The 26,160-nt window shown below is 29.7% G+C and overlaps 3 protein-coding genes across 8 annotated transcripts; 1 reads left to right on the top strand and 2 right to left on the bottom strand.

Moving 5' to 3' along the window:
- The first annotated feature begins 7,599 nt into the window (after positions 1-7,599).
- LOC106772188 (phosphatidate cytidylyltransferase 1) lies at positions 7,600-15,023 on the top strand. Of its 6 annotated transcripts, none has more exons than XM_014658415.2 (12): positions 7,600-7,692; positions 9,378-9,523; positions 9,903-10,156; positions 10,290-10,441; positions 10,615-10,756; positions 11,482-11,638; positions 11,915-11,962; positions 12,062-12,148; positions 13,195-13,323; positions 13,416-13,472; positions 14,351-14,434; positions 14,527-15,023. In XM_014658415.2, the coding sequence occupies exons 2-12, from the start codon at positions 9,449-9,451 to the stop codon at positions 14,614-14,616; spliced, it is 1,275 nt and encodes a 424-aa protein (XP_014513901.1). In that variant the 5' UTR covers positions 7,600-7,692; positions 9,378-9,448; the 3' UTR covers positions 14,617-15,023. The 6 variants fall into 6 exon arrangements, with proteins under 6 accessions (XP_014513901.1, XP_014513897.1, XP_014513898.1 ...); XM_014658411.2 differs by having other exon boundaries at positions 7,600-7,835; XM_014658412.2 differs by having other exon boundaries at positions 7,600-7,835; positions 9,319-9,523.
- Positions 15,024-16,380: 1,357 nt separating this feature from the next.
- On the bottom strand, positions 16,381-18,716 carry LOC106770574 (alkaline ceramidase-like). Its single transcript, XM_014656374.2, has 3 exons — positions 18,336-18,716; positions 17,873-18,182; positions 16,381-17,043 (listed from the first exon to the last, which is right to left on the bottom strand). Exons 2-3 carry the CDS (start codon positions 18,124-18,126, stop codon positions 16,530-16,532), a joined length of 768 nt encoding a protein of 255 aa, XP_014511860.1. The 5' UTR covers positions 18,127-18,182; positions 18,336-18,716; the 3' UTR covers positions 16,381-16,529.
- A 311-nt stretch (positions 18,717-19,027) lies between these two features.
- On the bottom strand, positions 19,028-25,240 carry LOC106770965 (long-chain-alcohol oxidase FAO1). The gene is made up of 3 exons (XM_014656821.2): positions 24,894-25,240; positions 21,058-21,330; positions 19,028-20,957 (listed from the first exon to the last, which is right to left on the bottom strand). The coding sequence occupies exons 1-3, from the start codon at positions 25,116-25,118 to the stop codon at positions 19,224-19,226; spliced, it is 2,232 nt and encodes a 743-aa protein (XP_014512307.1). The 5' UTR covers positions 25,119-25,240; the 3' UTR covers positions 19,028-19,223.
- Between the last annotated feature and the right edge of the window lie 920 nt (positions 25,241-26,160).

Here is a 26,160-nt window from a genome sequence, read left to right as displayed (position 1 = left end):
TATATATATATATATATATATATATATATATATATATATATATATGTATGTATATATATATATATATGTATGTATATATGTATAACTTTAAATATGCATATATCATATTCATACATATATTATATTTACTCTTGTTTCATTTACTTTAGTAAATATAATTTTTAATTCATTTAACATTATTAGAAATCAAATGTAATATCTCACCAAAAGGTGTTATCTAGAGATATGATAAACTCTTAATATTATAAATTAGAAACACTTAATTTGCATAATAAAGTTATATTAATAGGAACTCATTTCACTCATATAACCTTATGACCTACCATTTTTTTTAACAGTAGTCTAGGTTATAATAGGAATCTCTTTTTTATTTTTTTCACCTTATATTTTTTTTTTGTGTGTGATCCTAATATAAGAAGAGTCTTGATCATCTTCTTTAATGTCTTAATTTCAATACATAACTAAATTTTTCAACATAGTATTTCTTTTTTAAAATTAATTATGTTAACAACACATCATATATCATATCACAATCATACTATTATGGATTTTCATTCATGTATATATACATCCAACTCAATTTAAATGCTCACAAATTAGAATTAGTTATCCATTATAATACAATAGTATTTAAATATAATATATATTAATCAAATATAAAAATAGTGAAAGACAAACCAAATTTAACATTTAGAAAAATTTTAAAACTTATTTTCTTAGAGTTTAGAAAACTTTATCTCACCCAGCAAATACTTTGTTCACCCAAAAAATTAAACACATGTTATAACTTATTTAGCTAGCATAAACAATGAATTTTGGCTCACTTAACAATAAAAAATTGTCGAATTTTCAATTAAATGAATTTCGTCCAATGAAAGTTTGACTCATCCAATAAACAAATCATAAGAAGTTTTAAAAGATCATTCAACAACCAAACCTATCAATTAACTGAATTTATCCAGTGAGAGATGATTCACCGTATAATTCAAAAAATCTGCAAAGCATATCAACTAACCAAATTTTATTTATTCTAACTTTTCACTATTCAACTTAACATAAATCACTAACCATATACCAATTAAGAACACAAAACATGCATAAATAAGAAATATAATGACCAATTTAATCTATCATGGTATATTATTAATTAGAGACATAACTAACTCCCCTTATTAAGACTTCTTGATTCAAGCTGGAAGTCCCAAAAATCAGTAATCTTATAGAAAAATTACACTGCACACAAAAGACTATTATGCTAAATCCTTACAATGCTAAATTACTAAAGATTCATATTTACCCTAACAATACCACATGCAAGATCTCCTCTCCCAAATGCATGTAAAACTCTCTAAAACTAACTCAAGAAAAGAGGCAGGGAGAGGAACTTACTCAAAAAAAAAAAAAATTATAATCAAACATACTTGCTTTGTTTTTTTTACAAAGATTCCTACAAAGTACTTTGATCTATAAAATGATGAGTGGATTTCTTAGAAATATAAAGAAAAGTAAAAAAAAATAAAAATTAAAGAGAAAGTATTTTCAAAAGGATGGCAGTTTTGATGCAATCATTTTATGAATAGTTAACTTTTTGTGTATAAATTTTTTATTTTAATAATAAAATATGTATATCTTAGTTATATCTCTTTCTACTTTTAAACTACTATATCTTTAGACTAATAATTTTTTATTTTAAGAAGTGATGTTTAAACCTAACTCATACCCACAAAACCAGCTTGTAAAGCGAGGTTTGCACCTACTTATATACTATGAATTAGTCTTATCTCTAGTCGATGTGAGTCTTTTAACATTCTATAGCTATTTTCTTCTTTTGATTTCAATGTATCTTAATTCATATAGGTATTCATTTCCACCACAAGAACTTTAGAATTGAGTATTCACATACACCATTTTTTACTTGATCTTTTACTCAATACTATATTGGTTAGTTTTTTATGCCATGACTTAGAATTCTTTTCAAGTCTATAGAATAAATATTTAAAGATAATTCTCTTGTTTAAAATAAGATACAATATATAATCTTGTTAAGAAGTAAAATTTAAATGTTACTCAACTTTAAAGCTAATCATTAATTAGTAATTGATAATGGTTTAATAGCAAGTGAAACAATAGATATAATAAATAACTAATTTTACAGAGACAAGTTCTAATCCATGACTCTAATATCATGTTTAAAAAATATGTTTTAAGTTTAACTCAACTTTATAAAATTGATTTGTAATGTTTACCCTTACGTGTATATATATATATATATATATATATATATATATATATATATATATATATTTATTTATTTATTTATTTATCTTTAATCGACATGTTTCAATTGAATACAAACATCTTAATAACTTTTTGTAATTTGTTTATATTTTGGTTTCATTATAGGATTTTGAGCCAAATATATATACCTTTAACCGGTGGAATTATTGTTATGTCCAAAAAAAAAACTTAGTTTAGATTGACCTCATGCCTTTAATTACTTGGTTACGAAGAGTTTTGATTTAAATCCTAATGGAGTCGACTCCTACACCTTTTTGGTACATTAGCTCTAAAAATGCATTACCGAATAATTTCCTCATCTAACTTTATGAATAGTTTTACTAGATAGGACTTTTCAAAGCCATAACTATTCCACAAATAATAAAAAAGAATTTTACAAACCCAACCTACTAAATTGAAGCTACAACTATGAATGCTTAAATTTTTTTCAGATATGAAAGTAGATAGCTATGCCAAATATGTATGTAAAATATATGAACATAAAGTATATAAGGAAGCATATTTTAAGCTTAACTCATTTCCACAAAACTGCCTTTTGAGGTGAGGTTTGTACGCTTTATCTCTAGTCAATGTGGAACTTTCAACACACCTCCTTCGCGCCGAGGCATAGACATCTCGAGCGTGAGAAAAAAAAATAATGGGTGGTCCGACAAAAGGTGGAACAAAATGCCCACATAAATCTCGTTAGGATAGGCTCCAACCATGACTTTGATATCATGTTAAGAAATGGATTTTAAGCTTACCCATCTCCACAAAACCAGTTTTTAAGGTGAGATTTGCACACCTTATCTCTAGTCAATGTGAGACTTCCAACAAAGTAGTCTCATTCGAAAAAAAAAAAAACCCTTTAGTTAAGAGTTAATGTGTTTTGGAGAAAAAGTTTCATATAAAATAAATAAAGAAAATTTTTGTTTGATGTAAAAACACTTTAATTGCAAATTTAAGTATGAATTTAAATATCATATTAGATAAAAGTGAAGAAGTGAAAAAAAAAACTCACAAATTTATAACTTAAAAAATTTAGACAAAAACTAAGGTGAGTTTAAATTCCTAAAATCAATAAAAAAAATATTAAAAGACTGTATTTAAAGTTATAATTTGTATTTTTCAAAATAATGAGATGAGATATTGTTAAAGGTTATAATTGTCCTTATATTTATGTCAACTTGCTAAGGATATTGAGAAACAATATAATTGAGGGATATGACAAGTTGTTGACATGTAAAACAATGGAATAAACAACAAATTCAATCAGGATACAATCTAATAATAACTCTGATAGAAATGAACTTTAAATTTAATTCAATCTCAGAAAACTGACATGTAAAATAAAGTTTTCACTTATACTCTCTAAATTAACATTATCTTTAATCGATATTAAACTGCCAACAAGGGGAATCAAGAAAAAGATACTTGAGATAGAGCTTAAGACCAATTTAAGAAAAGGTTATATGCAATAACCACTATAGAATGTACAAGCAAATAAGACATCTAACATGATGTGAGCAGTTACCCCAATTTACATATTTTCATTTTATTTTATTCGACTAAGTAATTGTCAAATAGGGAAATTAAATGTAAAATAAGAGTGATAGATTCTAAATACAATTTCAAACAAATTGACAACACTGCATACAAGAAGAAATGACAAAATCAATGTTGATTATAACAATTTGGTTACATTTTTGCAAACTCCTTCAGCATCATTCTCTTCTTCATCTATCATTTTTCACTTTGTTTTGATTGATTATTTCATTTTCTGTCTTTAGCACAAAAAATACCTAAAATATGATATTTAAAAAGAAATGCACGATTTGGTGATTGTAGTCAAAATAACGCGAGGATCTAGCAAATTAAAAGTTTTTGTGGCTTTGATTCAGAATATAAATGATTATTTTGTGAAATTTGTGAATTATCAAACAATATGTAAGCATTGAATCCAATTGTTCTGATCTCAAGTATGTTGAGTGACATCGTTAAGATCAGTCACCTCTCATCCAATGCATTATTCGCTTTGGAGCATGTGCTCTGTCACGATTTTATTCTTAAAAGACGCCTCAAAGGATGAAAGAAAGAAGGAGTATTTAAATTGCCTTATTAGCTCTTGACTTTTAAGTGATGTGAAACTATTAAGCATGGTAGGAACATTATCCCTCAGTCAAGGTCTACGAAAAATGAATGTTTATCCTAATGAAGGGTTTAAGGGATTGATGATTCGTTTTAAGACCTCACAGTAGGTGCCAAATGTTCTTACCAAATATGAAACATGGACCATCGGACAAGCGAGAAAATATTAGTGGATTGAAAAATCTTGATATATGTTTCTAACGATCGGAACACAGGAAAACTTAGATCTTTACGAATAAAAGAGAGAGTATAAGAAAATATGTATTTTCTGATGAAATAACATTTGAATTTATAGGGTTTTTGAGTTTTATGACTTATGTGATAAAATCATATAATATCAAAATGATATTACATAATATCAATACAAATAATAACTTACCATATATATATATATATAAAATAATTATAATAATGTGATATCTTATTTGATTAACCAAATAATATTTGGATATATAATAATAAAAAATATCATAAATCAATCAAACTATTAAAATTAATCATATATTATGTTAATATATATTCACACTAATAAATACATCTTATAATATCATGTAATAACTTTAAGTCAATAATAATATTAATAGACCTAGACCATATCACTTAACAATTTGCCAGTAGATACAACAACTAGTAAAGCTTTCAAAGCTAACTTAAAATGATCATTTACAATTATGACAAAAAAAATAATTACTCTTCGAAAAATATAATACCTTATCAACATCATAAAATAGTGAAGATTCATGCCTATAAAAAGCACCAAATAAAAAAGGTAAGGTTGAAATCTGGTTGAGAATTTATAAATAATTAAAAATGCACGGTAATGCTTTTTGAATTTGAGATGTAACAATTCTTATAAATTATTATGTTGGTGAAAGCGAAAGGCATCACTTAATAGCTTGAGTTTTCCCTGTCAATTTTCTTGTGAATAATTCTCCTATTTGAAGCACGATTGTGTTTTAAAAGTCTTTAAATATAAATTTATTTAAGAATTTTCTATCCAGCTCTTCTCTTTTTTTTTCTTGTTATTAGTTAAATTTTGTGATATTATATTTATAAATATGTATGTACACTTTTATGACTTACATAAAATAACCACACAAGTCCTTAACTGAAAAGTAATATAGAACCCCTTAATTTTTCTTCTTACAAAATTTATATTTTGTTTTAAATTATATCTTTTACATATAAAAATAGGAAAACATAAGCTCGTATATTTTCGCTAATAATTATAAAAAAGTAACGAAAATTTACAAATATGATGATTGTAATTTAGATATGTATGTCCTTCACAATTTAAGATTTTGTCAGGTGATATTTTGTCTATTTTTAGGTTTATTATTGATGAAGAGTGAAACTATTTTATATATAAATTAGTAAAACATTTCTTTTCAAAAAAATTATGTTAACTATCATAATTAACCATCTCAGTTATATTATATTGACACTTTAAAAGAAGTTACACTTCACAAAACATGGTTAAACTATAAACCATATATAAACCATATCTATTATGTAAAAATCTAAATAAATACATAAAAATAAAATATCAAACTATTTATATTATTATATATATATATATATATATATATATATATATATATATATATATTTAAAGTTTAATGATTATATACATAATAAATTTATCGACATAATAATTTTTTTCATGAAAAATNACAAAACATGGTTAAACTATAAACCATATATAAACCATATCTATTATGTAAAAATCTAAATAAATACATAAAAATAAAATATCAATCTATATATATATATATATATATATATATATATATATATATATATATATATATATATATATCAAAGTTAAATTAAGTTAAGTTAATTAATTTATCGACATAATAATTTTTTTCATGAAAAATATGAAAATTTTTTATTTATATATACAAAAATGTTAATAATAACACTATTTTTCTCTAAAACTTAAAAAATATAAAAAAAAAATCACCGTTGAACCAAATCTTCCCTCCAAGTATGTTCAAATGTATAAAAACCCCATAAATTCAACATAAATATAAGTATATATTCCTAAAAAAATTTAAAATCTTTCTACATATTTATCTCAATTTTCTTTAAAAATACCAACACATAAAGTAAAACTAGAACAATCACTACACCATCAACATTCACATTAAATCAATTAACAAATGAAACTTATTACTTTCATAAATAAAAAACCTTATTTTCCATAATTTTAATATTAAAAAATTTCAACACAAAAAACATAAACAATATTATTAATATACTTCTTAAATTTATTGTCAGTAATATACACTAAATCCTTAATTTAAAAAATAATAAAAGTTGTAATTAGATCTCAAAATTTCAAATAATTACAATAAATACAATCACTTTAATTATTTTTAAAAAAATAATATCATAAACTCGACAACTAAATTCAAAAAATAAAAATATAAATCCTGAAAATGCTATGTTCTTTAAACAGTAACATTTATATTCTATTCTATCTTTTTTTTTTATCTATTTCTTTTCTTTTGGTTTTCATTTATTCGATATATATTTAAGAGAAAAGAGTTTAAGAAAAAAATACATGTTAAAATTTAATAAATTGGAAAATATAGAATAAAAAAAGAGAATTAAGTTTTCTTCTTTCTTCTTTAACTTAATAAAGTAATACTAACTATATTTCTTTCTGTTTGGGGTTGCGTTTACAAGAATATTAGTAATATTTGTTAGACTATTATTGATTAAAATTATTTAAAAAAAAAATAAAAACATGTGCATCAGAATTTGTCTGAAAACACGTTAGCGGGTGCATGAAATGAAAATAAAAGTAAAACTTATATAGTATAAACCATTTTACGGTAATTATAATTGATTTTACCGTAATTATGAGTGTCACACTAAAATTTTGCGCATTTTTCTCAAGCATATAAAATTTCAAAAGTGGAAGCCATCTCCTTCTTTTATACTTTGCTCTCATTTTTAATGCGATATTCCTACGAATCCTCAGTCTCTACTTTCAAGTATCAATCCCAATTTGACCTCCTTCTAGAAAAGATTCTGCAAGAGCCAAGCAAAACTGAACCAGAAAAAAAAATTATTATTATTATTTCTGTGTAAAAGAAAAAGAAGAAAGAATATAGTATCATAATAAAAAAAAGTATTAAAAATAAAAAAGACTCCGTCACAATAATGATACCCTTCTTGTGTGTGAGCTGTGCTTTGGCAAGAGAGAATTTCTCGTTCTCTTACTTTCGAAAAAACGAATAAGGCTTCACCGCTACGGTGTGTGTGCGTGCTTTGCTTCGCGTTTGTTATATTCTATTCTCACTTTCGATAGCTATTATTTCTCAGTCTTCCTTTTTTGTCTTCTTCATTTCACTCTCTCCGTCTTTTCCGTCGTTCAACGTCACTACAACTGAAACCAGGTTTCGTGCGTTTTGCCATCTCACTCTCGCTTGCTATACATGTTTCTATGCTTATCTCCAGTTTATTTTTTCATTTTCGTGTGATTTGTTCTGCTCTGAGATATTATTCAACTTCAAGGAACTCTCTATGATGTTGAATCTGAAGCTCTTCTCATTTAACATGTTCGAGATTCGTCGTTTTGCTTTGTTTCCTGCTTTGAAAAATTATAGAGGAAGAGGAGGTTTTAGTTGTGCGCATTTGTTTTTTGTGGAGATTCTTTGCGAGTTTTTGACTCTGTAATTAACGGTTTTGTAGACAGCGGAGGAGTTATAAATAGGGTAAGTGAATACATTAACTTTGTTCCAGAGTGTGGAATAGTGATGTAGGGTTACTGCGACTGCTTGTTTTTAATAGGGAAGGCTGTGCGAGAATGTGTTTTATTGAATAGGTAGTGGACTACGTTGTTAGGGTTCGCTACTTGTTGAAAATGTGGGATTCCTGAAAATTAGGAGTCCTAGGAACACTTGAAGGAAACACTGCGGGGTCGGGTTTGGCGTCGATTTGTGATTTCGTTCTTATAACATGTGATAGATATTACTATCCATGACGAAGAGTCCCTGGAGAATACCGATTGACTGCTAGTCCACCACTACCACCACTCTCTTCAACTGTACCTCTACGTTTGTATTTAGTCGTCGCAAGTCGTGAATTAATAGATTGATCAGATGTTTTGCATTCAGTGATTCCAAAAATAGTTGATAGATGTGGGATTCCACATGTATTCTTTATTGAAGTTAATATTGGTTGGCTTTTGCGGTCAGAGCTTAAAGTTATGTTTGTGTTTGATTTTCTCTTTTTCTTCTCGTTATTTTCTGTTTTTGACGAAAGCTTCAGACAAAGATTGAATTTTGTTCACTGAGCTTGGGTGAGTGAAACAAAAAAGTGCTGATGGATTTTTCTGTGGTAATGGTACTTTCAAAATAAAAATGTTGCACATATTAGGCATTTATTGCATGTTAAATTATGTTTTATAATTCCAGAAATATTATATCGGATATTTGGTTCATATTACATAAAGCAGATGACTAAAACTCATTATTTGTACTTCTTTTTTTATAAAAAACTAAAATGTTTTGTCTGATAGGAAAGAGGGATAAGACTAATAATGGTAAATAATTGATATCCTAGTTGTGAGAAGATCATGTACGTATCCTAATGTTGAAGAAGATGATAATTATTCAAACTGGTGAGTGAGACTTATGATACGAGTTAATAGCACAGTCTCAAATGGCTGTGGATAATATGGTTATAGTGAACTATAAAGATCTCTATGGTATTGAACTAAAAAAAAAAAAATGAATCACTGGAAAAGTTCATTTAGCTAAACTTTCCTGCTCAAAATTTAAGTCTACAGTTAATTACCTTCATATTTCATGCTTTTTTATCCTCCTAGTTTGTGCTATATAATGGAAGCTAATTTTTTCCAGCTTTTTTGCTTGGAAGGTCTACAAATGGAATCATATCTGTATAAAGGAGTATAGTTCATCTCTTTTACTCTGCAGGTGTCTACTTTCTGGCTACACATGTGCTGTTCACATTGTCTTCCAATAAGGTGAAATCTGATTGAAGACCAATGCAGAGGGATACTAGTACCACTACCCCATCAACCACAAGTGGTCGGATTAGGCACCGAAAACGCTCAAATGAGGTTTCTTAATTAGAGTTTGATTAATCACTTAATCATCTTTTCCTTTTGCTTATTAAAAAGAATTTTGTATTAGTAGATTTCATATAGAAATTGATTCAACCTACTCTGTGTCATCCTGAAAATTGAAGAGAGAATGAAAAAGTGTCAAAATTATCTAATTATGAATAACAAATAATTTTAATTCTACTATATTTTCTTTTTTAAATCTTTGTTTTTATTATTACTATTTCGTTCCTTCTTAATGTTGCTGTCTCCAAAGATGAATTTGATGTGATAAGTTTCAATGAAATGATGTGAACTGAATCCTTGCAGTATCATTCTGGAAACAAAAAAATTCTGTATACTATTTGAATTTAATTTTATGATGTCTTTATCTAAGGTTATCCCGGAAGTTAGCAAAGCAAATGGGACCCAGTTACTTGTTAACGACAAAAGTAAATACAAGTCCATGCTAATTCGAGCATATTCATCGATATGGATGATTGGAGGCTTTGTGTTGATAATATATATGGGTCACCTCTACATCACTGCAATGGTGGTGGTTATTCAAATCTTCATGGCAAAGGAACTTTTCAATCTGCTCAGGAGAGCTCACGAAGATAGGCAACTGCCTGGATTTAGGCTATTAAACTGGTATGTTCATAATTGTTACTCACATAGCAGTACAATCATTCTTTTTATGATGAATTAGTATCCAAATGGACAGGACATTTAAAAAAAAAACATTAAGTACATTTTCATTTTTCGTTCATGTATATTCTTTCAGGCATTTTTTCTTCACTGCAATGTTATTTGTTTATGGACGTATTCTGAGTCCACGCCTGGTTAACACTGTAACTTCAGACATGGTTTTATATCGGCTAGTGAGCAGTCTAATTAAGTATCATATGGTTATCTGCTACGCCTTGTATATTGCAGGTAACTTACTTTTATTAATGTTATCCTTCTAATGTTCATTAGCCAGTGCTTGTGCAATGTGTCTATTAGATTTGTGGCAAACATCAAGCTAGTGTTTTACATTTACTGGCCATTTTTCAACATTGCAGGGAGCTAATACTTTGCTTATGCACGTTTTTATTGATTGAATGTAGGATTTATGTGGTTCATTCTCACATTGAAGAAGAAGATGTACAAGTACCAATTTGGCCAGTATGCTTGGACACATATGATTCTAATTGTTGTATTTGGCCAGTCCTCCTTCACTGTGGCGAGCATTTTCGAAGGGATTTTCTGGTAATATAACCTATAAACGGAAATGATGGTTATGTAATAATAATGCTGAAAAATTTCACCTCTTTTTGAGGATTCTCTTTTGCATGAAATCGTATTATTCTTCACGATGCTCTTCCTCAAATATGTGGTCACTTTATATGCATGATTTTTTAAATGTTATTTTTCCGGTAATTGATGCAAAAACAATCACCTCGTGGAATTGTGTAAGCGAATTACATAATTTGTGGACTTGTTGGCTGAATTGCACAGAACGTGTTATCTGGTCTTGCCCAAATGATGCAATCAAGGCCTTAGGATAGGAACGATGGAGAAAAGATTAGGGAGATGACCAAACAATTATATTCTCATCAAAGAGGACTATAAGAGAGACGATAAAACTTTAAAATAAGATCGATTGCCAACTTTTCAAAATGCAGGGGGCTGATTTTTAAAGTACATTCCCGTTTGCTTTTGCTTGGGTTGATTGGAGGGTATTATTTTAAGTTTTCCCCAATAAAAAACTGTACTGTTTAGTCATGATAGTCTGACATAATTAAACTGCTATGATTTAAAGTGACTTTATGCGTATGTCTATGTGCTTCCATAGATTCATCTTGTTCACACATTTTATTTAATGTTTGATCACTGCTATTATTGGAAATAAGTCATATCCTGTCCCCATTGCTTTTAATTGTATTGATGTTGATGTCTTGCTTGTTTTATTTAACATTTGGACTGCTGTACAGGTTTCTTCTCCCAGCAACACTTATTGTCATTAATGATATTGCTGCTTATATCTTTGGTTTCTTCTTTGGAAAAACCCCTTTGATTAAGTTGTCTCCAAAGAAAACCTGGGAGGGTTTTATTGGAGCATCCGTTACCACCATCATCTCTGCATTTATGGTGAGCACAATTTCAATTTGCTATTGATGGTACAAAACTATTGGGATTTTTTTGGCAGGGGGTTTGTCACTTGTCACTGAACATGACTCACTTAGTAATGCTTTATATTCCTCTAATTATATCATTATTAAATGGTTGCAACAGCCTAAATAAGCTGTCCAAGAGCTTGCTCAGAAGCACCATTTGTAGCAATTATGTTTTTGCTTGAGTGTTTATACATCAATAAAGTTGTTATCAGCTAGATGATAATATTATCTTTGAAAACTTATTTTGTAGCTTGCTGACATCATGGGTCATTCTCAGTGGCTTACGTGTCCAAGGAAGGTAGCTGAGTAATGCATACCACAACTAACTTATATATTGTAAAGCATTATTCAACAATAAACTGACCAATGCTCATATCTCTTTGGTAATAACATGCAGGATTTGTCAACTGGTTGGCTTCACTGTGATCCTGGTCCTCTATTTAAGCCAGAATCTTACTCCTTACGAGGATGGATCCCTCACTGGGTAAGCACTTGAAATTGAGCTGAATTTTGAATGTTGACTTAAATCAATATCCACTTGAAAGTGTATGTGCATGGCCATATTGGTAAAAATATTCAACAAAAGAATAACTTAGATGCCTCAAATAACAAAATGAATCCTCAAATTTTTCTTAGAGAATAAAAAACTTGAAAAGTATTGAATGTGAACATTACTGATAAGGTTGAAAGACAATTAAGTAAATGAGTTGCATAGCCCAGCCAATGGCTCACTCAAATTGGCCCAGTCATTAGGATATTAGCTCGGAAAGTTTTTATCATGAGTTTAAAGAAATTCAGATTTGGATATTTCATTTTAACTATCATTGTTTGGATAAAAGCAATATTTGGAAGAGGTTGTGTGGTCTTATGACAGAAGTACTCGTGTAAACCGATAAAAAGGGCTCATGACCTGGAATAAAATATTTGCAGTTTATTCCAACAAGTTTTACTGAATAGACTATGAAACACCCTAAATGAGCTTGAGTGCTCTCTTCCTCTTTGATTTCAGTATAGTCCTTAAGGCCTGTGTGGGCATGCTTCTCTAAAAGTACTCTTAGAAGAAGAAAGTAAGAAGAATATGAAATAAAGTATTTCATAGGTAAAAACTAGCTTAACATAAGTTAAAATTCTAATTTTTGGATATGTTAAAGGAGAGTTTTTATAAATTAGTTTATGCATAATCTAGTCTTAATTTATGAAGAACCTGAACTAATTTTTCTTATTTTTTTCTTAAAAGTACATTAGGAATATTCCAGCCAAACAGGCCCTTGAGCCTATCATGTCATCAGCACTCTTTCAATAGGCGTGCAGTTAAGTTGTTTATCCAAACACAACAGTAGTTGCCACTACTAAACATATCTATTCTTAATAGGATTAGAAAACTAAATTTTCTAACGACCACTCTGTTAGATTTTCTATTTCCACTTTACATTTCAGCATATAAAATGTGACTATTCTGTAATCATGAGTTGCCAATCCAGGTTCTTGGAACATCTGAAAATATAACTTGCGACATGTTGTTCTATACAGTTTCCTCGGAAGGAGGTATCAATCCTACCTGTTCAATGGCATGCTTTATGTCTTGGCTTGTTTGCTTCGATTATTGCACCTTTTGGAGGTTTCTTTGCAAGTGGTTTTAAAAGGGCTTTCAAAATAAAGGTATGCAATTGTTTTTCTAATATGGAAGACCGCAAATATCAGCCATTTTGATCAAGCATAAACAAACTTGCCGTGTGTTCTCAAATTTGCAGGATTTCGGTGATAGTATTCCTGGACATGGGGGAATTACTGACAGAATGGATTGCCAGGTAGACTATCTTTATGTTTCAATCTAGAAAATTGTATGTTTTTTTGTCTTTGTGCTCAACTTTTAATCTTCATATTACTCAAACTATGTGTTTTTTTTCCCACGATGACAAATAAACTCGTACCACAATATCTCTCTCAGGAAATATACCTGGGTTGACAATACCCAATCTTTTGAATCGAGGATGAGTATATGTGTCTACACAACCATGTAGTAAAAAAAATCATTAACAAACTTTGACTAAGATGTACATCAACCATGTAGTAAAAAAAATCAGAAATATTGATATTTTTGAATTATTATCAATTGTTTAATATTTAAATATTTTTTTACATATGGTGGTAATTGAAATAATAATCTAAAATGAGAAATTTAAAATTTAATAAATTTTAATTGTCTTGTACAATTTGAAACGAATGTATTTAGATGTTTTAAAAATTATGAAATTTCCTCTAACAAAATTAATTCAAGTGTGAAGTTCAATGAACTCAACAAGAAGGAATCTTTAGTGACCAATCAAGACGAGTAATCGGTAGAAGTCTTGGTGGTCCAGTCTAGTATGAATGTCAACTGCATACTGTTTAGACCCTGGCTTGATTTAATATATCTGTGAAAGTGGTTATAGGTATTTTATGCGAAACTTTTTGTCCATTTATATTTTTTATGCCATTCGAATAATCGTAACAGACCAAAATTTGCCCCTCCCTAACAACTCACTAACTTTTCACTCTATTTTACATTCTGCTGCCTGACTCTATTTGTATCTTTAGTCCTGTTCATTCCATTGGCTGAGGGGCTAGCCTTGGAAGTCAAAAGCTTCCTAGTACCAAGCTATTATGCATATGACGAGCAAAATTTGACTAATTTGTCTTGCTGTAGATGGTTATGGCCGTGTTTGCATATATATATCATCAGTCATTTGTTGTGCAACAAAGTCTCTCGGTTGAAATGATTTTGGACCAGGTATTATCTTTATTTTACAATTTATATTTCATATTTCTATCCAATAACATTTTAAGATGCTTAAGTTGTGGATCTACCGCTGGTCGTTTCAGATATTAATCAACCTATCATTCAATGAGCAAGAAGCTCTATATTTGAGGCTTGGAGAAATTTTACAACAGGGGATTCCAAGGAACTCTTAGATTCATGGCGAGGTGTATTTGTTCTCACCTTCTATTGTATTCCTTTACATACATCTGTACAAGCGTTTTCTATCTTTTGAGTGAAACTAATCAAAGGTCCGGAAGCTGTCAAGATGTGCATAGTGTATGTTTACCGTTAGTTCCATTCTGTTTTTCTGGCTATAGTTGAATAGTTAATTGATGGCTTTGCATGAACACCTACCGTTCACTCATGATCTTCAATATAAATAATTCACATGGTGGCTGAAAATGAACGCCTGTGCTGTATTTAATTCCTGGTGGTGAGGTGTGTTAATATTTTTCTATTACCTTAAATGTAGTTTGAATCACGTTTGATAATATATTTTAGTGCGATCGACAAATAACTTTGTTCAACTATCAAATGCTGCACCAATTATATGATGATATATTTGTTTTTTTCCATTTCTATGGTACACTTTCGCTTTTATTTTGTTGACAGTTACTGTGGTTTTGGCATGCCTCGGATTCCTTAACAAGTGCAAATTTTGGTTAATTTTCTGGTATGTTTGAAGTTCAATTTGTAACTCGACCGTCGGCACTGTTGCAATTGGAACAAAAACCTCCTTTAGTTATGAATAGAAAATGATTCAATTATAAGAAATTGAAGGACTCTTATATTCCAGCAAGCCCAAAAAAATGCAATATTTCTCCATATTTAAAACTATCATTTTTCTCCAAATGAAAAACATGTTTTATGTACATCAAGATCCAGAATTCAACTTGTGCTTCGCAGAATAATCTAGGTTACTACAAATTGCAGACATTTGTTTACACTTGCAACAGAAAGCAGACCATAGCGAACATGTTTTTCATGGTCTTATTATAATTTAATACATTATTGGAAATAAAATGAACTAGTGATTTTAATCGAGTGCAAAAATAATTTATCTAATCATGCATTAAGAATGCTACTCCTTAGTTATAAAAATGAATATGAACTTCGGTGCACTTTTTCAGGGATGAACATCTAGCTTTGGAAATAATCTTAACGAAGTGGCTCTAGACAAAAGTTAACGTTAAAATGCCTAAACCTACTTTATTAAAGAAAGTTATACCTTTAAACGCAATGCAATGGTGTCAACCTCGGTGTTGAGATCCAGGTAAAATTGGTCTAAACCAACTTAATACAAAACTATTTAACAGTTCATTAGTTTAAATTTTCTTAAGAAACGTGAAATATTTGTTTTTTTATTCTCCATATAAACTTATCGTTATTGATATATCTATTTCTGAAACTTTAATTGAAGTATTAACATGTTTTGTTTTTATTTTTATATTTATTTTAAATGTTAAAAACCTATAAGTTTATGTTTTAATTTAGTTTTCAACATCACAGAATTATGATATTATACTTTTAATATCATTTAATTATTATAATAATTTTATTAATACCAATAATTTAGTTTTGAGTAAATCACAGTTGAACTATTGAACGATGAATAAAATAGCCTGTCCATATGAAAATGCAAGCTAGTTTTGAAAGCATTAGTTTAGTTACAACTATATTTAGACTCAAGACTTTCTAGCAACTATTCAAACCTTTATCACTAGACGTTTAATGATCCACAAAAATAACATACTAAATCACCCAGAAAGGGTTAAACAAAATTTTACGTGAATATGTAGTAAGATTCAACTGAATCCAATAACAACCAATATTACAAAAAATTTGGTTGTCATTAATGGAGTTTTGTCGGGCTGATACAAGCATCCAGTGTTGTGGCATAAATATGGTACATGTCCTAGGTGTAGAACAGAATATCAATAAATAAATAAATCATTATGTAAACCACTCTAAACCAAAAAAAAAAAAGGCCAAAAACATTGATACCTAACTACTCTTTACCCAAATGTACGATGACTGAAACTTTTTCATCTTGTATTGTTTTCTTTTACTGGTGTTTTGGCTTCTCAATCTTGACATAGGGCAAGAAACCCATTACATGGACAACTTTTGGAGACCAGGCAAGTTGTTGAGCACGACAAAACATCAAGAATGTGTTTGCAAAGTAGGAATTGAAACCCATGAAGAGATGCCACAAAGCATGACCTTGTGGATTAATTGGCCAACTAGAAATTTGCTTGCAGAAAACATGATCGCATATCCAACACAAACCTCCCAATAGAAGAGTAACTACATAAAGCTTTCCCAGGCGCTTTGCAGACACATAATCAGTATAAATGTAATACTTGTACATTCTTGGACTGCAGAGGAGGCAGAGAATGATATAATGGACTTTGAACCCAATTCCAAAACGGACCACTGAATGAACAATGGCAAATATACCACAATACAAAAATAGGAAGATGGGCATTGTACGAGGATAGTGCCAATCCGGGGAATACAGGATGTACATGTATAGCAGAATCTCCCACATCATAGGAGTTTCATCGCTCTGTTGTTGCCTAAATCAAAGTTCAATAACTGGACAGTAAATAAATACTCACTCAAAACAAAACAAACCTATTTAACAATACGTCATAGTGGCCTGGCCTTCTATATTACGCATGTATTGTATAGTACAAATCCCAAACCAAACAACACAACTTCACTTACAACCTGCTTCAAATTTCTAATACTTTTTTCACCAAAACTATGCCCGGAAGCTAATTAGCATGCTACTGTCTCAGAAAATTTTCCAACTCTCAATGATGAGAAAGAAATAGTTCAACAATAAACACTCATGGTATAACATCATACCGATCTCTCCTAATCCACTTGAAAAGAAAATACTTTCTCCCAATGGAAAAAATAAGATCAAATAATTCCATTTAACATATGGAAACACAAGAAATTCAAGGAAAAACATGGATGTAATGACATAGAAACTAGCCAGCGAAGTTAAATGCATATGTGACTTGCTTGCATCATGGTATACCCTAGCTGCATTAGATTGAATATTATTCATTAAAGGGTAGAAAATGCATAAATTTTTTCTTTCTGAACCAGGAAAAGCAGTGCCAATTGATGATAAATGCCAGAAAAATAAGTCAAATATTTTCTTGATCTATACCAAAATCAATATTTTGACCTGATATGAGGCTAATGTATGAATATGATATGGCCATTGCAATCCCCTTAAATAAGAATTCTTCAAATATTCAACAAACATTTATACAAAATGCCAAACTCATTTTGCATGACGCAGAATAACTCAGACAACATGAAAAAGTAAAAATACCAACCAAAACTTTATATAAATTGCTGCAGGAATTGATAGAGTTCAATACTTACACACGCTGTAGCGTGGCATGGTACAACATGCTTCCAATGGCAAGTGCCATAATTGTTACATAAAGAACACAAAATCTTTTCTCAAACCGTTCTCTATAAGCATTTATAAGACCGACGAGAGCCAAAAGAATGGTCGGAATGGTGGATATTGTGTTATAAAATTCTGCAATATAAGATGAATATTCATAATTCTTTTCACAGCAATCTGTAGTTGAAGTAACCGGACCCCAGAAGCTAGACATTTTCATCTCCATCTGGTTTATTTGTTTACCTAATTATCTGTATTCAAAGCTGCAGTGCTCACAAATCCCTGAAAAATCATGAGGCAACGTCAACATACCAAAATACAATCAACCCCACAACACAGAAACCTCAAAATCCTTTCAACAGAAACTGTAAATAGCTATTAGTGATTAAAATACATATTAAATCAATAAAATAGGAGATTAAAAAATATTCATACTTGGAAAGATTATGTAAGAACCACGTAGATCTCATTCTCTCTTCTCTTCCTGTCTCTAACAATAATAAAATTCGGTGATATAGGGAGCTTCCCGAAATCAATTTTTCTTCTGTTATTTTTCAAACCCTGTGTTAAAGAAACAAACTTTATTTGAAGTAGAATATGTTTGATGTTGTAACACAAAAAGAATATGATGTATCCGATAGAGGTACAAACGGATGGTCAGTAGAAGGTGTTTTTGAGAGAAGCAGACAATGAAAGAAGGTTTCATTGTAGAGAAGAAGATGCAACCGTTATTACCGTTACGAATTGTGATTCATTGGTGTTAGAAAAAGGAAATAGAAGAGGCTGATACGTGTCGGACCACATACATGCACATGTGGGTCGTCCTGTTTCTTGCATTTTGGATATGGTAAAGGTGAACCAGTGTCTTATAAACTCTAATTAAGGAATTAAAAATAGATTTTTTTGTTATGAAACATGTAAAAGATACATATTTTTTTTATGATTTTTTAATGTTTTGATATTATTTTCAACAAAAAAACATCTTTAATTTCTTAACCAGTATCCTAAATATAGAGGGTAGGATAATATCTCTGTTATTAAGCATATCCAACTCTTTGTATCCATGTGAAAAGTTCCTTGTTTCAAATTGCACATTGAAATTGACAAGCTGAAACGAATGGGTGACATTATGAGAAGTGATTTTAGAATGTAAACTCAAAAAATTGCAAAATGGTTATAATGTAAGTAATCACATGTTTGTTCAAACTTCCAAACAAGCTACGGAACTACGGAACAATTGTAGTTTGCTGTGACACCATAATTTACTCATCTACATCGGCAGGGGCATGGTAAGTTGTATAGAAAAGAACAAAGAAACAAACTTTATCCTGTTCCCAGAAAGGCTGCAATTCTCTTGGCAACACAATATGCAGTAGATTGTATAGTTATCATGGGATTCACACCAATTGCAGTTGGCAGCAAACTTGCATCACACACAAACAGACCTTCTGCTTCCCAACTCATCCCATTTACATCCACTGCACCTTCTTTTTCACTGATCCCCATCCTGCAACTCCCCATCTGGTGTGCTGAACTATATATACTCCATTTTTCTTCTTGTGACATTGACCCTCCTGTTGCATATATGGATTCCACAAACCTCTCCAATTCCTTTTCATTATTCCCATTACATTCAATTCTCTGTCCGTCACTTCTATGAGTACCTACCTCAACAGCTCCAGCTGCTATAAGAATTCTCAGTGCCTGCTTCACTCCATCCTTCATGTTCTCTTTGTCCGATTCATCTAACTCATAGTGCACCCTACCCTCACTCCTAACTACTCCACAGCCCTTGTCCCTAATAATTGTGATCAGATGAACAGTCCTTGAATATTTCAGCATTCTTTCTTTGAAATCACGTCCAGACACCCAAGGAACCAGTGTAGATAACGCTGCTGGCCCCAGTGCTGGAGTTTCAACTATGGCTTTCACTTTAGACTCCTCGGATACCACCTTATGAACTGAAGTTATTATTCCTCCCTCATAGCATTTACCCTTGAGATCAGAATTTGAGTCTGGAAAATACCCCCACGACATTAGCACTGGATGCATATGAAGATTCTTTCCAATGTGCTTGTTTCTCAATCCACTGGAGATCATTAAAGGTGGCGTCAGAAGAGCCCCACAGGCTGAAACTGTGACTTTGGCCTCAATTTTCAGTCTCCAAGTTACGTTATTTGTTAAAACATTGGCCATCACTCCTAAGCATTTCTTTCTTCTCACTCTCCCTCCCTTGTTGTTTTCCAATATAAATCTTTCAGCTTTCGTTCCTGTTAGTATCACTGCATCATGATCCACAGCATCAACGAGCCATGTAACCTCTGTTCCTTGTTTTTCTCCTCTTTTGCAACCGTAGTTGCAAGACCCACAGTAATGCCGTTCTGATGAGTTTCTTGGCACGTAATCAACTTGAAGACCAAGATTCTTACAACCTTTTCTGAGAACTTGATTCTGGAGCCCTTCCTCCACACACTTGTCGGTTACACCAATCCTTTTGCACACCATGTCCATGGCGGAAAGGTATTCATGGCTCGAAAAGATTGATAATTTGTGGTCTTTTTCCCATTCCTTGAGCACACTATCTGGGGTTCTAATAGATGCCGCCCAATTAACAGCAGATCCACCACCCACTGTTGACCCTGCGAGAATCGCCATTTTTCCATCCCAGGATGCAAAAGTTCCTCCTAATTCATAAAGCTCATTCAAAGAAGGCCCTTCCAGAGAAGAATAATCACCGGAGGCATAGTAGTTACCCTTCTCAAGAACAAGCACCTTGAAGCCTGAACTTGCTAGAATAGCAGCTGCAACTCCTCCCCCACAACCAGACCCAACAATTACCACATCACACTTTATTCCAAGGACATTGTTTTCAGAATCCATAGAAATTTCAAGACCTTTCTCAGCAAGAGACTTAGGCAGGCTCCAATCACTCTCATTCGCAGCTTCCACTATCCCTTTTTCAAGAGGCCTCTCTTTCTGAACCTTGCTTGTGATCCCATCAGTGTCAACCTTATACCCTAGAGCTTCCCATGCTGGGTTTTCACCCTTCTCATCACACTGCACACAAGGGAATATTCCATTACTCGCACAATTAGTAACAGAGAGGAAAGAGAAATGACGATGAATTAGAAGTTGTAGATGAAGAAAGTGGGATGACCTGAGAGAAGAAAACAAAGAAGCACAGAACTTTGACGTAAAGGAATGCAAGTCTAACAGGTGTGAGGAAGCGATGCTTAAACCATTTCTGCAGAACCTTTTCTCTGTTGTCCAAAGAAATATTTGAGAAGTTGTGGATGTAAGGCCATTTCATACTCAGACAGAGACTCCCACACAGCAACAAAGTGCCCAATCTTGTTGACAGCATCCATAGGATCAATCTCACAAATATCAATGCTTCTTTCAGAGCTCTTTTTATCAGTATATCTGCACACTATGCACATTTCACATTTTAGATTCTACTCAGTAAAACTAATGTTCCTCTTATTTATATATATCTAAAAGTTCCTTAAAATTGAAGAAATTCTTTTATATGTATGACCTTTTTTTTATGAAAGCCGTGTTAGAATAATATTTTAATTAATAAAAAATTCCGGAAGAAATTCTTTTGCAATGCTCTTAGGTGTTTTGATATGATGCAGACTTTAGATGGAAAAGAATGCACCCTAGACTCTCCCTTTCAGATTTTACCCTAGAGTGATAAGGAATGATACAATAGTATATTTTATTTAATGATTTTTTCATTAGCAAAAACAAATATATTAAATAAGAAAGTAAAAATAAATTAAAAACCGTGAATTCACACAAGTAAACATATTAAGTAAATAAAAAATATATATTTAAATACTATCCATAAATTTTAAAATACTTGCTAAATGTGATTTAACAAAATAAAATAAAATAAAAGACTTCCTATGTTTACAATTTCTGATCAATGCGGCAAGAACCAAGTTTCTAACACTTTATTTTGCTAGATGAAAAGTTTGATTGATCTTATTAGCAGTGTTTGGTAAAAAAAAAATTGTTGCAGCTTTAAATGTCTTTTGAAAGGCTATTTGAAGTGACATTTTTCTATATTTAGTTTCTCAAGGAGTAACTTTTTTTTAATGTTTACTTTAACTTCAAACTTTTTGTATTGATTTTTTTTATCCTTTAAATAATTATTAATTTCCCTTCTTAATCTTTTTGTTAGTTATTTATTAACTTGATTTTTCTTTTCTTCCATTCTCTTTTTTTTTATTATACTATTAATATTATTATCATATTGTTAGATAATAGTTTTTACTAACTCATAATTATATCTCAAGAAATTAATAATAATATATTTATTTTAATTTCTATCTTGTTTTTATAATATTTTATGTTTAATTATTTATTTTTAACCAATATATTAACACTAAAAAAAGATGTCCAATTTATCAGTAAAATTGTCGATATTTCAATTTTTAAAAAAATCATTAAAAAATATAGTTTTTCAAAATTTATTTGTAAATCTGTCAATAAAATCGATATCAACTTTTTTTTTGTCAAATCTAATAAAATATTTGCTATAAATTAGTTAAAAATAAATGAGAAAAAAAGAAAAAAAAAAGAAAGAGGAGGCGACAATTACAAACATGAAGTCAACATCCACAATAATAAAAGGTAAAGATGACAACAACAACGTGAAAAGAGGAGAAAGAGATGATGAATGAGAAACAAAAGGATGAGATTAAAGAGTTGAAAGTAACTAATGTGACAATAATAATATAATAATGATGAACGACTAAGGAATAAAAAGAGAAAAAAAGAAATAAAAAGGAAAATAAGAGAAAAGAGAAGAAAAAGAAAACAAAGAAAAAATTATAATATTTATTTTCATATTTTAATGATTATTAATGAAATTTGATCACTTTTTTCGTCCTAGAATTTATCAATTAAATGTTTTATGGGTAAAGTTTTTTACCATTAGTAATTTTTGATTTATCAATTAATTTTAATGATTACAGACATATTTTTAGCAGTTAATAAATATATTTTTTCTAGTTAATGTAACAAAAATATTTCATCTGCTCAAGTACATATTGTTTTTCTTTGATTTTTAAACTTAACTGAAGATGTTTTAAAAAATAAAATCAATAATACCATATTTCATCTACAAATAAACAAATTTTAAGAGTTAAAAAAATTAAAAAACCAAAAGTTATAAACATCTCAAAATGTTTTCTCAAACATAAAATAAAAATATGATATACAAAAATATAATATAAATATCTGCATATTTATCCTTTATTACATCTTCAGTTATTTGAAGAGATAATTTATCAATCATTTGTTATTTAAAATGTGAGTTTAAGAGTTTTCTATCCCTGACTACCAATTATGTTTTCGTCTTTTGATTATTTTCTTTAACTAGTTTTTGCCAAACAAAGTCTTTCTCAATTTTGGGTAAAAGAAATAATTATTATTCTATAATGACCATTTAAAAAATCCTCATATTTTCTTGACAAAATTCCAAAGAAGAAAATCATGTTTAAAACTTTCAGATAACTTAATAGTGAATGCAATAAAAAGAAAAAGAAGAATATGTTGGTGAGCCCATAAAACTCATTAACTAACCAACCAAAAGTGGGTAGACTCATAAAAAGTTATGATAAAAATAATAATATTCACGAATATCATTCAATTCCATTTATAACATATGGTGGAGATGTCTTCTGTCCAAATAAAAATAAAATATAACAATAGAAAAACTTTTTTTATGGAAAAAATAATTAAAAACTTTAAACATTTAATGCAGTCATACACAGTAGAAATAAACACAAAACCTGAAAGGTAGAGGTGTCCTGTTACTGGTTAGGTGGAAGTTCAGTTCAATTTATTTTTTTAAATATTTTAACAATTAAATTTCATTGGATTCTTGAGTTGGCTTTATTAATTAATAATCTAACTCAATTCAATTCCATTATATTAGGTTTGGTGGAGTTAAAAGAAAAAAATAATATTTATTCATTAAGAAAAAAATAATATTTATTCATTAAGAAAAAAATGCACCCATATATAAATATTTTGTAATCATTATAAGATAGTGAAAATATTATAATATATATAAATCATATTTATTTATATAATAAATATGATATAATTTTTTATAATATAGTTAATTTAAAATTCATGATTTCATTATAACTCAATTTTAATTGAAGGTGTTAAATAAAATTCAACTCAAATCACAAAAATATAACCGAGTTTATCGATTGGTTGTAACTTCTTAATAGCTTGCTTGGTTAATTAAATAGTTATCGCAAGTAGAAAAAGTTATAAATTGTGAACCAAAATATCATGATATTTTAGTTATTTTCTTTTTGGTTTATATATTTTTAAGATTATTTTTAATATTTTGATTTTGATATGGTTTTAATGAAATGAAATTTAAAAAAAATACATAAATGATTATTAAATTTAAATAATTAGAATTAATTTTCTAAATTGGCATAAAAATGAACTAATTTCGAGTGTATTCAAAGAAGTTAATCACACAACATCAAATTTTGTGAATCAAGAAAAAAAAAATGAAAGTGGTATGGTGATTGTCCCCTTCAACTTGAATGGTAACCCAACACGGACCTGCTGAGGATACCATAGAAGATGTGACAAGAATGTTAAAATAATCCAACTTTCAAAGTTTCTAATTTTGGAAATGCACCGACAAACAAAACAAAAATAACAATAATTTTCGATGATTATTTGATACACTCCTTGTGTTGTATGTGAAATGAATGTAAAGACGTATTATAATACCATTATTCGACCATAACAGCCACAAGTTTTTGAAAATCTTTCTCTCATTCTCGCCATCAAATCAATTATGATTTCGTCCAATTCAAAACAAATTCCACAGTCTATTTGATTATGGTTCGATGAACAAGAGAAATATTGAATTTGTTGGAATGATTATATAAAAAATGGAAGAAATAAATAAGCAAAGAAAGATGAGAAAGTTGTGGTGAGTGGTACCTCTTGAGGGATGGAGGATTCAGAAGCAGAAGCTTTCCAGAAATGTTGCAGAGCTTTGCTTTTTGTGTTGTGTTTTGTTGTGTCCAAATGTTCCAACTGCAGAGGAGGAAACAAAGCCTCACACATGCTTCTAAGTGATTCCATCTCAGCTGAAGAAAGACAATCTCTACTTCCTCTTCTTCCTCTTCTTCCTCCTCTCAGCAAAGGATGACACTCTCTCTTCATCTCTCTCCCTCCTCTGCACTAACCACCACTCTCTGTTATGCAATTCACTAATCAATATCTCTTGCATGGAACTATCTAAAACTGAACTCCTTGTCGCATTCCATTTATAACCCTTTTTTTCCAATATCAGCCAAGTTGTTCAGATTATTTATTATCATGTAAATGACTTTTTTTTTTTTTTTTGTATAAATCCTTTGTTATGATGTAGTTTTCAACCGTAAATTAGTTGTTATTTTATATTTTATCTCTGAAACCTCCTTCAAGAAAATGTCCATTCAAAAGTAACATAATTAACCCTACCTCAAGTTAAAGGCAGAATACTGAAATGAATCTTGGCCTAAACGCTTGCATAAATTTTGAAATAAATCTTAACCTCTAAGTCAATTAGATATATATATATATAGCTATTTTTTTCCTTCTTCTTGATTTACACCAACCACCAGCTGTATTCATTGTTACTCGGAACATGCCAGAATTTTTTGTTAAAATGTTTCTTTCTCTTCCCGTCCAAAGTTAAAAGACAGGTATCAAATATAAAGTTCAGAAACTCAAATATAAATTTAAGTATTACATTAAGTAAAAATAAAAAATTGATTAAGATATGAAAAATTCATGAATTTAATATTTTAAAATTTTTAGTAGTGAATTAATTATATGAATCTTCTCGAGTCCCATTATTTTTATTTTTTTGGCCTACCTCTATATGTCATTCTTTTCTAACAACTTTTTTGCAATGAAGGGGCCTCAATAATTTGTGGCAGTGCAGTGATGAAAGGTTAAGAAGGCATTGATGATTGTAGAGGGTCCTGTAGGAGAGGACATGAATAGTATAATATCTTAGATTCCTTAGGGGTACGTAAAATAGCCCCTCCTCCAAAATAATTAAAAAAAAAAATATATTTAAATAATATTTTTTTACAATATTTAAACATAATTTATTCATTATAATTATGTAATTGATTTGTGGTAGTATTTGAATCAATCACACATAAATAATGTTCAAATATTATAGAAAAATATTGTCTAAATATTATTATTTAAT

This window comes from Vigna radiata, chromosome 8, assembly GCF_000741045.1.
Source record: "Vigna radiata var. radiata cultivar VC1973A chromosome 8, Vradiata_ver6, whole genome shotgun sequence".
Lineage (NCBI taxonomy): Eukaryota > Viridiplantae > Streptophyta > Magnoliopsida > Fabales > Fabaceae > Vigna > Vigna radiata.
The sequence above is the reverse complement of the archived record's forward strand: the minus strand, read 5'-3'. Positions and strand labels throughout refer to the sequence as shown.

Excerpts from the sequence above, each read along its gene's own strand:
- LOC106772188 (XM_014658415.2), top strand. The coding sequence starts at position 9,449 with ATGCAGAGGGATACTAGTACCACTACCCCATCAACCACAAGTGGTCGG. Across the intron at positions 9,524-9,902 it reads ACCGAAAACGCTCAAATGAG|GTTATCCCGGAAGTTAGCAA; the intron begins GTTTCTTAATTA and ends TCTTTATCTAAG. Across the intron at positions 13,324-13,415 it reads AAAGGGCTTTCAAAATAAAG|GATTTCGGTGATAGTATTCC; the intron begins GTATGCAATTGT and ends TCAAATTTGCAG.
- LOC106770574 (XM_014656374.2), bottom strand. The coding sequence starts at position 18,126 with ATGGAGATGAAAATGTCTAGCTTCTGGGGTCCGGTTACTTCAACTACA. Across the intron at positions 17,044-17,872 it reads CATGCCACGCTACAGCGTGT|GCAACAACAGAGCGATGAAA; the intron begins GTAAGTATTGAA and ends ACTTTGATTTAG.
- LOC106770965 (XM_014656821.2), bottom strand. The coding sequence starts at position 25,118 with ATGAAGAGAGAGTGTCATCCTTTGCTGAGAGGAGGAAGAAGAGGAAGA. Across the intron at positions 21,331-24,893 it reads AATCCTCCATCCCTCAAGAG|TGTGCAGATATACTGATAAA; the intron begins GTACCACTCACC and ends AAATGTGCATAG. Across the intron at positions 20,958-21,057 it reads TCTTTGTTTTCTTCTCTCAG|TGTGATGAGAAGGGTGAAAA; the intron begins GTCATCCCACTT and ends CCTTGTGTGCAG.